Source organism: Vigna umbellata, chromosome 3 (genome assembly GCF_029865625.1).
Source record: "Vigna umbellata cultivar VRB3 chromosome 3, Vumbellata_1.0, whole genome shotgun sequence".
In the NCBI taxonomy this organism is placed as follows: Eukaryota; Viridiplantae; Streptophyta; class Magnoliopsida; order Fabales; family Fabaceae; genus Vigna; species Vigna umbellata.
Genome location: NC_142167.1, coordinates 17,054,066 through 17,066,589, shown reverse-complemented (window position 1 = coordinate 17,066,589; position 12,524 = coordinate 17,054,066). Strand labels below are relative to the sequence as shown.

Genomic DNA, 12,524 nt, shown 5'->3' with positions numbered 1-12,524 from the left:
CATGGTTTTACAGGGAAACAAAACAACACTAAAGAAGAGAAGAACAAGAACATAACAACATTGAAAATTATTTAACAACTTCCTCTTCATTCATTACATAACACATTTTCTGAATTTTTCTCTAACTTAGATTTTTTTTTTTCAAACATCAGTTTAAGACTCAACTGATTATGATTTCCCCCAAACTTAATTTCTACCTATCTCTTGACAAATATGTTTCTTGTTCTCTTCTTCTAGAGTGTTGGATAAGGTAGATTGTTCTGTAAAAAGCTCACGGTTCACAACAAATATATATAAGGCTCAAACAGGATAACAATGGATGAATATTCACATATGGGTAGTCATCTGGCCAAGTAGTTAATTTCAAGAAACAAACAACTGCCTTTCTCATTTCTAAACCAGAATGCATCTGTAATAATAAGAATTATGCAAAAACCAAATTCATAGCAATAACAACTTCTCACTTGCTTTCAAAGCTGTCTCAGTACACTCAGATATTCAACTTCTGGGTCACAATCAATCAGATTCAAGAACGAATCATATATAATCATAACACAAGTTCTAAAACTCAGATTTTGCAATAACAATCTCACAATCATGCCAGTTATCATGGACAGAATTCAAAATTCAAATTCAAACTTCAAACACAAATTTCACAAACAAATCAATGCAGAAACATAATTCAATCCACACAACCAAACAGATTCAGATTCAATCCACACAACCAAAAGAACTGAAAACATAAATAGATAGAGTTAGAAAGTTGGGTTGCCTCCTAGTAAGCGCTTGTTTAACATCTTTAGCTTGACCCTAAGAAGATTTCTGTGAATGCAGCAACTTTAATTCCAGCTTCTTTTCTTTTATCTCTTCTTCATCAGATGGAATCTCCTTTAAAGCATCCAGATTTTGTATACACTCATCAGTTAATTTCTCTTCATCTGCAAGTATGAATTCACAAGCATCAACAAGAGTTCTTTCAAGAGGTGATGATATGTGCATCGTCTTTTGTGCAATCATGCAGACTTCCTCAAGTTCATCAGTTTGAAAGCATGTATCTTCATCATTTGGGTGAGACATTGCTTCAAAAACATTGAAATTTACTTCTTCATTCTCAACTCTCACTTTAAGCTTTCCCTCATCAACATCAATCAACACTCGAGCAGTCTTCATGAATGGCCTTCCCAATATCAAAGGAATTTCTGTATCTTCTTCCATTTCCATGACAACAAAATCCACTGGAAATAAGAATTTATCTACCTTTACCAGAACATCTTCTACTACTCCCTGCAGATATTTGATCGATCTGTCTGCCAATTGTAGAGTCATGCGTGTGGGCTTTAACTCTAATTCTCCAATCTATTTAAACATAGACAGAGGCATAAGATTGATGCTGGCTCCAAGATCAATTAACGCCTTCCCAATAGCCAGTTTACCAATGGTGCATGGAATTGTAAAACTGTCTGGATCTTTAAACTTTGGTGGAAGCAACTTCTGAATGATAGCATTGCACTGACCATGTACTTCTATAGTTTCTTCCTCAATATACTTTTTCTTCTTTGTGAGCAAATCTTTCATGAATTTCGAGTAAGCAGGTATTTGTTTCAGTGCTTCTGAGAAGGGCATCTTGATTTCCAACTTCTTGAAAATATCAATGAAACTCTTGAACTGTTTTTCCTTCTCGTTTCTAGAGAAAACCTTTGGATATGGAAGAGGTTTCTCATACATCTGTTCTTTCTTTTTCTCTCCATCTCTCTCTTTTTCACTTTCTCTATCCTCTTTCTCTTCTTCTTCATCTCCCTGTTTACTCATCTCGTCTTTTTCTTCACTCACTTTTTTCTCAATCCTTCTTTCTTCCAGAATTCTTCCTGATCTTGTAGTAATAACATTGTAGTCTTCCTTTGGATTTACTTCAGTGTTTGCCCCAAAGTCCTTCTCTGGTTTTTCTTCCAACTTTTTAGCTAATTGACCCACCTGAATCTCCAAATTCCTCAGTGAGGCTTCTGTACTTTTATGGTTGGAAATTGATACCTGCATAAACTGCTGAAGAGTTTCTTCCAGTTTTGAAGTTCTTTCTGTCAGAGAAGGTTGTTGCTGAAAGTTCTGTGGAGGTGGTCTGTTGAAAGGAACAGCTTGTCCCATACTCGGATGAGGTCTCCATCCTTGATTAAAACTTTGACGTTGATCATAGTTTGTCTGAAGACCTTGATTTCCCATATAATGTACTTCTTCATGAGACATGCTTTGCGCTACACATTGACCATTATTATGATTTCCTCCGCACAATTGACAACTCTGAACCATCTGATGTTGAAATTGAGAAACATTTTGCAGTTCTTTAGGTAGCTGAGATAACTTCTTCATTAATGTCTCAAGTTGCTGAGTCATAATCTTGTTCTGAGCTAGTAAAGCATCTTGAGATTGAAGATGAAGAACACCTTTTTGTTGAAATTGGGCTCTTTCACTCTGAACTTCATTATCATTTGCAGCCATATTTTCAATAAGATCATGTGCTTCTTCAGGCGTCTTCCATCTGATATTACCTCCAGCTGATGCATCTAACATTAACTTTGTTTGAGATTTCAGCCCTCCAAGAAACAGATTTAACATTGTAGGCTCATCAAATCCATGAGTAGGGGTTTTTCTCAGTAGGCCTTTGAATCTATCCCATGCTTGACCTAGAGTTTCATCAGCATCTTGTTGGAAAGAAGAGATCTCCTGCTTTCCCTTATTGACTTTGGACTGAGGGAAGAACTTATTCAGAAACTTAGCAACCACATCATCCCAGACTGTCAGACTATTCTCTGGAAAGGAATTCAGCCACATTTTTGCATTACCAGCCAATGAGAATGGAAATAAGCTGAGTCAGATTGCTTCATCTGGAACCTGGTGAATCCTCACTGTATTACAGATCTCCATGAAAGTAGCCAAGTGAGTGTATGGATTTTCGTGGGATAATCCATGAAATTGATTGTTCTGCACCAGATGAATAAGAGTTGGCTTCATCTCCATGTTAGCAGCATTCACCATTGGTCTTGTAATACTATTGAAGTGCAGAGGTCCTGAGAAAGTATTATAATCTGCAAGAGTACGTCTTCCTTGCCCAGAACCTTCTCCAGTGCGATTATCTTCCATTTCTTCTTTTTCTTGATCAGATGAAGAGTTAAGAATTTCTTCAGAAATAGCATAGGCTTCTCTGGATTCTCTACTTTGTCTTCTCCTTCTGCTGTTGTTCCTTCGAGCAGTTCTTTCAATTTCAGGATCAAAAAGTAGATTTTCAACCTGTTCTCTGCTTCTCATACAAAACACAAACTAAAAAGAGACAATCCAGAAAGACACAATCTCTACAGATGATAACAATTATGCACAAGAATTCAAATACAATCACAATAAACACTTAAACAACAGATAGCTAAAATCAACTAAACCAGATAAACAAAACACAATCAACGAAAACAAAAACAAATCCCCGGCAACGGCGCCAAAAACTTGTTGAGACCTCGGCAAGTGCACCGGATCGTTCAAGTAATAAACCGGTAAGTCCAGAAATCGTTTCCCAAGAGATTTGTTTTGATTCACAGATTGATTAAAGTTTACTAATTTAGCGAATAATAATCGTAATTTTGTAGCAAACTTAAGATTAGCATATAGATGTAAAATAAAGTGGTGAAAACAGATGAATTAAAGTTCACTGGGGTTGATTTTCAAGTTCATCACTCAAGTAATTTTTTACTAACACAATTCCTCAAAATTTAGCATCGACATTATAGGCGCATAAGCCCTGATCTCTCAGATGACTATTTTTAAATCACTCAAACTAAATCACTAATCTCTTAGCAGATTCAGATCTTAGATTTGCCTTAAACACAATGTCACAGATGACTAAAAATTTCCTCCTATGTCTAGGACTCGAAATCCTTTAGCAGTTCTATCCTAGGTCCACGGTCTCATACATTTCTCAATGATTTAACCGTTCAAATAGCTCAGATTCTCATCGTAAGCATGAATAATAAAGATAGAACACAAAATTCATACAAGATCATGCATTAATATAGAAATTACAAAGAGTTTCAGAAATGTACTCTCAACCCCAGTGAAATGGAGTTCTTGCTACACATATACATCATAGAAGCCATAAAGCATGGATTGGATGGTAGAAAGTGGTGAATTTCCACCTTGGAAGCACCCAAAACGAGCTTGGACGTGAGCAGCAGAGTCCCCCCTGGCCTTCTCCCCTCCAGAACTACTCCTCTCTGCCTATGGATCGCGTTTTTAAATAGAAGGACCTTAAGTGATTTCTCACTGGGCGAGAAGACTTTACTCGCTGGGCGAGAAGACTTCACTCGCTGGGCGAGCAGCACCAGCTCGCTGGGCGAGCAACTCGCTGGGCGAGAATCTCCTGGTCGCTGGGCGACTGGCTCGCTGGGCGAGGGGCTAGCTCGCTGGCTGGACTATTTGATCCTTCTGGCTTGGCAAGTGACGCGCTCCAAGTCTTTGATAGTATCCAATCCTTATTCTACTTTGAAATAAACACACAAAAGCATCAAAACACATTTAAACAATCAAAACTAAATTTACATCAACAATTATATACTTTTCAAGAGAATTAATACTAAAACTCACTCAAAAGCACGACAATTTAAGTCACAAAAACAAGTAAAGTTTACACCTATCAGTATGCCTCTTGCAAAAATCATTGTATGGTCTAAAACAAAGTCCCAGACAGTGGTACAAGAAGTTTGATGACTTCTTAATGAAGTTGAACTTCAAGAGATGTAGCTATGATAGTTGTGTCTATATACTCGAAAAGGGAGTTTGGTTGTATCTATTGTTGTATGTAGATGATTAATGATCTAAAGCATCCACTGAATTCAGAATTCGAAATGAAGGATCTTGGAAAAGCTAGTCGAATTCTTGGAGTAGATATCATCAGAGATAAGCTGCAAAGTTCTTTATTTTTGTCTCAAAAGATTTATTTGAAAAAGATTGTGGAAAGGTTTAGAATGTATAAAGCTAAACTGGTGAGCACACCTCTAGCCCGTCACATGAAACTCTCAAGGAGTCTAGACATCATGTCTGATGATGATAGGAAGAAGATGGAACCTATTCCTTATGCTTGTGGAGTAGGCAGCATTATGTATGGAATGATTTGCACTAGACCAGATCTTGCACATGTTGTTAGTGTTGTGAGTAAGTTCATGGCAGAACCTGCACATGCTCATTGGGAAGCTCTGAAGTGGATTCTCAGATATTTGAATGGAAATCTAAACTTGGGTCTTCTATATCAGAGAAAGAGTAATTTTAAATCCATTATTGAAGGTTTTGTTGATGCTGACTATGCTGGATGTCCTGATACTAGAAAATCTCTCTCAGATTATGTGTTTACTCTGTTTGGAACAACTGTGAGTTGGAAGGCAAATCTCCAATTTGTTGTAGCTTTGTCCACCACAGAAGCATAATATAATGCTTTGGTTGAAGGGGTAAAAGAAGGTTTATGGCTAAAGGGAATGCTTTTTGAACTTGGATTCAAACAGAATAGTGTACAGATCTTTTGTGATAGCCAAAGTGTTATTCATCTAGCCAATCATCAAATGTATCATTCAAAGACCAAGCATATTGATGTTAAACTACATTTCATTAGAGATGTGATTGATTCAGGTGCTATTGAAGTGGTGAAGATTGACTCTAGTGACAATCCAGCAGATATGTTAACTAAAGTGTTACCTAGAAATAAGTTAGAAAAATGCTTAAGCATGGTGGGTTTTAGTCATGTTAAGAGTTGTTTTTATACTTTTAAATGAGCTCAATCTTGTAATTATTCATGTCGTTCCTCATTGAAAAGTTGTAATAGGTAGTAGATTGTTATGTAAAATATTATACAGAAAATGGTGTATTATTTAGACTCTGTCAGCCAATTTTCGCAAAGCGAAACCCAAAATTTGCACTGCCAGAAGAAGAAAATTCGCATAGCGCACCAGTACCTGTGCGCTGAGCGAATAACATCAGTTAAAGTGCAGCAGTTAAGAAAATTCGCATAGCGCACCAGTTCATGTGCGCTGAGCGAATTAATGAATTTAAGTGGCTTTAAAAAACGTGACAGAGCGACAGAAACATCTTCTTCTGACAGAAGTTTCGGACAAAAGAAAGAAAAGAAAACATCTCAGGAACTTCCAAAGACTACTTCAAGGCATCAAGACACCATTTTTGCAAGGGATTGCTTCAAATGTGTACGTTTAGATGACTAGGAGTAGTTCTTCTTTCGTTGGAATTGGATGTAATGAACTTACTCTGATGTAATTTTCCTGTTCAATATATCGTTGTTCGTTCATATGCTCTTTCTTGAATTTACTATCATTGTATGGAAATATAATGTTATTTGAATGTTTCTGATCACTGGAAAGTAACTTTGAACATGAACATAGATAGAGCACCTAAGTGATTTGGGATCTAGAGATAGACTCAATAACTTGGTCATTCTTAACATCGGACTTAATGCAAATTGTATGTTAAATTGACTAAGGGATTAGCATTTTGATATATTAATTTAGAACTAGTTGCTAAGGGATTAGGACTAGTATGCCTTGATGTGAATGTTTGAATGAAATAATGATATATTGTACAGAGTTTTATCTTCATATGATTCATAAACCCAATTCCAACAAAGTTTCTTTTAAATATAATTTCTTGCACACCAACTGTTTGATAAAAATACCAAAAAGAGTTTCTTGTGTTTTTCTGTACACTTTGATGTCTAATTGAGTTATAAAAGAAAGAATTGTCATGTGTTGCACAAGTCCCTTGGGAGAACAATACTTTGAACTTACTCTATATTACTTGGAACGATTTGGTATACTTGCCAAAAAGTTATCAGATTTCATGGGAGTAGTTGTACAAACTGCATTGAAGTGTCAAGGTGGAGAAATGTTGCAGTTGACTCTTCATTACAGTTTTATTTTCTTCTTGTGCATAACTGTGCATAACTGCTCAACAGTTATGGAGGGTTATTTTCTTTTGTTATTTTACTGTAATGTGAATTATGTAAGTTGTAGGTTGTTGTGAACATAATTACTAGACATTATTCTGAAACCCCTCACAGAACTTAAACTCTCCAATTTCCCATTTTATTCACTACTGTTCTCTCCCTCAAAACAAAACCGTACCGCCCTTTTATCATAAGTCATTCCCTGCATCTATCACACCATCTTCTCTTCTATTTTATTATTCCTTTTTGAATTTACCAACTATTTCTTCTTCTCTCTCGTGAACCCAACGAATCTTTCCCAATCTGCCGACGACTAGATTTATTAGAATTCAAAGTTGAGACTATTATAGGATTCTTTGTAATTTAATTCCGTGCTAAATTTGTTCAAGAGATTATGCGAATCTTTCCCTAACGACTAGCATTTGTTTGTAATAAATGAGTGAGTTTTAATTTTTGCATGTGATTTTCAGACCCTCCTATTAGATCCATAAAGACAAACAAAGCCTCCATAAAGTCTGAACATAGGAGTAGTTTTTCTTTCGTTGGAATTGGATGTAATGAACTTACTCTGATGTAATTTTCCTGTTCAATATATCGTTGTTCGTTCATATGCTCTTTCTTGAATTTACTATCATTGTATGGAAATATAATGTTATTTGAATGTTTCTGATCATTGGAAAGTAACTTTGAACATGAACATAGATAGAGCACCTAAGTGATTTGGGATCTAGAGATAGACTCAATAACTTGGTCATTCTTAACATCGGACTTAATGCAAATTGTATGTTAAATTGACTAAGGGATTAGCATTTTGATATATTAATTTAGAACTAGTTGCTAAGGGATTAGGACTAGTATGCCTTGATGTGAATGTTTGAATGAAATAATGATATATTGTACAGAGTTTTATCTTCATATGATTCATAAACCCAATTCCAACAAAGTTTCTTTTAAATATAATTTCTTGCACACCAACTGTTTGATAAAAATACCAAAAAGAGTTTCTTGTGTTTTTCTGTACACTTTGATGTCTAATTGAGTTATAAAAGAAAGAATTGTCATGTGTTGCACAAGTCCCTTGGGAGAACAATACTTTGAACTTACTCTATATTACTTGGAACGATTTGGTATACTTGCCAAAAAGTTATCAGATTTCATGGGAGTAGTTGTACAAACTGCATTGAAGTGTCAAGGTGGAGAAATGTTGCAGTTGACTCTTCATTACAGTTTTATTTTCTTCTTGTGCATAACTGTGCATAACTGCTCAACAGTTATGGAGGGTTATTTTCTTTTGTTATTTTACTGTAATGTGAATTATGTAAGTTGTAGGTTGTTGTGAACATAATTACTAGACATTATTCTGAAACCCCTCACAGAACTTAAACTCTCCAATTTCCCATTTTATTCACTACTGTTCTCTCCCTCAAAACAAAACCGTACCGCCCTTTTATCATAAGTCATTCCCTGCATCTATCACACCATCTTCTCTTCTATTTTATTATTCCTTTTTGAATTTACCAACTATTTCTTCTTCTCTCTCGTGAACCCAACGAATCTTTCCCAATCTGCCGACGACTAGATTTATTAGAATTCAAAGTTGAGACTATTATAGGATTCTTTGTAATTTAATTCCGTGCTAAATTTGTTCAAGAGATTATGCGAATCTTTCCCTAACGACTAGCATTTGTTTGTAATAAATGAGTGAGTTTTAATTTTTGCATGTGATTTTCAGACCCTCCTATTAGATCCATAAAGACAAACAAAGCCTCCATAAAGTCTGAACATAGGAGTAGTTTTTCTTTCGTTGGAATTGGATGTAATGAACTTACTCTGATGTAATTTTCCTGTTCAATATATCGTTGTTCGTTCATATGCTCTTTCTTGAATTTACTATCATTGTATGGAAATATAATGTTATTTGAATGTTTCTGATCATTGGAAAGTAACTTTGAACATGAACATAGATAGAGCACCTAAGTGATTTGGGATCTAGAGATAGACTCAATAACTTGGTCATTCTTAACATCGGACTTAATGCAAATTGTATGTTAAATTGACTAAGGGATTAGCATTTTGATATATTAATTTAGAACTAGTTGCTAAGGGATTAGGACTAGTATGCCTTGATGTGAATGTTTGAATGAAATAATGATATATTGTACAGAGTTTTATCTTCATATGATTCATAAACCCAATTCCAACAAAGTTTCTTTTAAATATAATTTCTTGCACACCAACTGTTTGATAAAAATACCAAAAAGAGTTTCTTGTGTTTTTCTGTACACTTTGATGTCTAATTGAGTTATAAAAGAAAGAATTGTCATGTGTTGCACAAGTCCCTTGGGAGAACAATACTTTGAACTTACTCTATATTACTTGGAACGATTTGGTATACTTGCCAAAAAGTTATCAGATTTCATGGGAGTAGTTGTACAAACTGCATTGAAGTGTCAAGGTGGAGAAATGTTGCAGTTGACTCTTCATTACAGTTTTATTTTCTTCTTGTGCATAACTGTGCATAACTGCTCAACAGTTATGGAGGGTTATTTTCTTTTGTTATTTTACTGTAATGTGAATTATGTAAGTTGTAGGTTGTTGTGAACATAATTACTAGACATTATTCTGAAACCCCTCACAGAACTTAAACTCTCCAATTTCCCATTTTATTCACTACTGTTCTCTCCCTCAAAACAAAACCGTACCGCCCTTTTATCATAAGTCATTCCCTGCATCTATCACACCATCTTCTCTTCTATTTTATTATTCCTTTTTGAATTTACCAACTATTTCTTCTTCTCTCTCGTGAACCCAACGAATCTTTCCCAATCTGCCGACGACTAGATTTATTAGAATTCAAAGTTGAGACTATTATAGGATTCTTTGTAATTTAATTCCGTGCTAAATTTGTTCAAGAGATTATGCGAATCTTTCCCTAACGACTAGCATTTGTTTGTAATAAATGAGTGAGTTTTAATTTTTGCATGTGATTTTCAGACCCTCCTATTAGATCCATAAAGACAAACAAAGCCTCCATAAAGTCTGAACATAGGAGTAGTTTTTCTTTCGTTGGAATTGGATGTAATGAACTTACTCTGATGTAATTTTCCTGTTCAATATATCGTTGTTCGTTCATATGCTCTTTCTTGAATTTACTATCATTGTATGGAAATATAATGTTATTTGAATGTTTCTGATCATTGGAAAGTAACTTTGAACATGAACATAGATAGAGCACCTAAGTGATTTGGGATCTAGAGATAGACTCAATAACTTGGTCATTCTTAACATCGGACTTAATGCAAATTGTATGTTAAATTGACTAAGGGATTAGCATTTTGATATATTAATTTAGAACTAGTTGCTAAGGGATTAGGACTAGTATGCCTTGATGTGAATGTTTGAATGAAATAATGATATATTGTACAGAGTTTTATCTTCATATGATTCATAAACCCAATTCCAACAAAGTTTCTTTTAAATATAATTTCTTGCACACCAACTGTTTGATAAAAATACCAAAAAGAGTTTCTTGTGTTTTTCTGTACACTTTGATGTCTAATTGAGTTATAAAAGAAAGAATTGTCATGTGTTGCACAAGTCCCTTGGGAGAACAATACTTTGAACTTACTCTATATTACTTGGAACGATTTGGTATACTTGCCAAAAAGTTATCAGATTTCATGGGAGTAGTTGTACAAACTGCATTGAAGTGTCAAGGTGGAGAAATGTTGCAGTTGACTCTTCATTACAGTTTTATTTTCTTCTTGTGCATAACTGTGCATAACTGCTCAACAGTTATGGAGGGTTATTTTCTTTTGTTATTTTACTGTAATGTGAATTATGTAAGTTGTAGGTTGTTGTGAACATAATTACTAGACATTATTCTGAAACCCCTCACAGAACTTAAACTCTCCAATTTCCCATTTTATTCACTACTGTTCTCTCCCTCAAAACAAAACCGTACCGCCCTTTTATCATAAGTCATTCCCTGCATCTATCACACCATCTTCTCTTCTATTTTATTATTCCTTTTTGAATTTACCAACTATTTCTTCTTCTCTCTCGTGAACCCAACGAATCTTTCCCAATCTGCCGACGACTAGATTTATTAGAATTCAAAGTTGAGACTATTATAGGATTCTTTGTAATTTAATTCCGTGCTAAATTTGTTCAAGAGATTATGCGAATCTTTCCCTAACGACTAGCATTTGTTTGTAATAAATGAGTGAGTTTTAATTTTTGCATGTGATTTTCAGACCCTCCTATTAGATCCATAAAGACAAACAAAGCCTCCATAAAGTCTGAACATAGGAGTAGTTTTTCTTTCGTTGGAATTGGATGTAATGAACTTACTCTGATGTAATTTTCCTGTTCAATATATCGTTGTTCGTTCATATGCTCTTTCTTGAATTTACTATCATTGTATGGAAATATAATGTTATTTGAATGTTTCTGATCATTGGAAAGTAACTTTGAACATGAACATAGATAGAGCACCTAAGTGATTTGGGATCTAGAGATAGACTCAATAACTTGGTCATTCTTAACATCGGACTTAATGCAAATTGTATGTTAAATTGACTAAGGGATTAGCATTTTGATATATTAATTTAGAACTAGTTGCTAAGGGATTAGGACTAGTATGCCTTGATGTGAATGTTTGAATGAAATAATGATATATTGTACAGAGTTTTATCTTCATATGATTCATAAACCCAATTCCAACAAAGTTTCTTTTAAATATAATTTCTTGCACACCAACTGTTTGATAAAAATACCAAAAAGAGTTTCTTGTGTTTTTCTGTACACTTTGATGTCTAATTGAGTTATAAAAGAAAGAATTGTCATGTGTTGCACAAGTCCCTTGGGAGAACAATACTTTGAACTTACTCTATATTACTTGGAACGATTTGGTATACTTGCCAAAAAGTTATCAGATTTCATGGGAGTAGTTGTACAAACTGCATTGAAGTGTCAAGGTGGAGAAATGTTGCAGTTGACTCTTCATTACAGTTTTATTTTCTTCTTGTGCATAACTGTGCATAACTGCTCAACAGTTATGGAGGGTTATTTTCTTTTGTTATTTTACTGTAATGTGAATTATGTAAGTTGTAGGTTGTTGTGAACATAATTACTAGACATTATTCTGAAACCCCTCACAGAACTTAAACTCTCCAATTTCCCATTTTATTCACTACTGTTCTCTCCCTCAAAACAAAACCGTACCGCCCTTTTATCATAAGTCATTCCCTGCATCTATCACACCATCTTCTCTTCTATTTTATTATTCCTTTTTGAATTTACCAACTATTTCTTCTTCTCTCTCGTGAACCCAACGAATCTTTCCCAATCTGCCGACGACTAGATTTATTAGAATTCAAAGTTGAGACTATTATAGGATTCTTTGTAATTTAATTCCGTGCTAAATTTGTTCAAGAGATTATGCGAATCTTTCCCTAACGACTAGCATTTGTTTGTAATAAATGAGTGAGTTTTAATTTTTGCATGTGATTTTCAGACCCTCCTATTAGATCCATAAAGACAA

General features: G+C 34.6%; 1 protein-coding gene and 1 non-coding gene across 2 annotated transcripts; one reads left to right on the top strand and one right to left on the bottom strand.

Annotated features, from left to right (window-relative positions):
* Positions 1–1,356: 1,356 nt before the first annotated feature.
* LOC148201741 (uncharacterized) lies at positions 1,357–3,297 on the bottom strand. Its single transcript, XM_088109477.1, has 2 exons — positions 1,831–3,297; positions 1,357–1,695 (listed from the first exon to the last, which is right to left on the bottom strand). The coding sequence occupies exons 1-2, from the start codon at positions 2,821–2,823 to the stop codon at positions 1,357–1,359; spliced, it is 1,332 nt and encodes a 443-aa protein (XP_087965603.1). The 5' UTR covers positions 2,824–3,297.
* LOC148201742 (small nucleolar RNA R71) lies at positions 2,621–2,723 on the top strand. Its single transcript, XR_015785374.1, has one exon. It is a non-coding gene; the product is annotated as a small nucleolar RNA R71 (small nucleolar RNA).
* Positions 3,298–12,524: the final 9,227 nt, after the last annotated feature.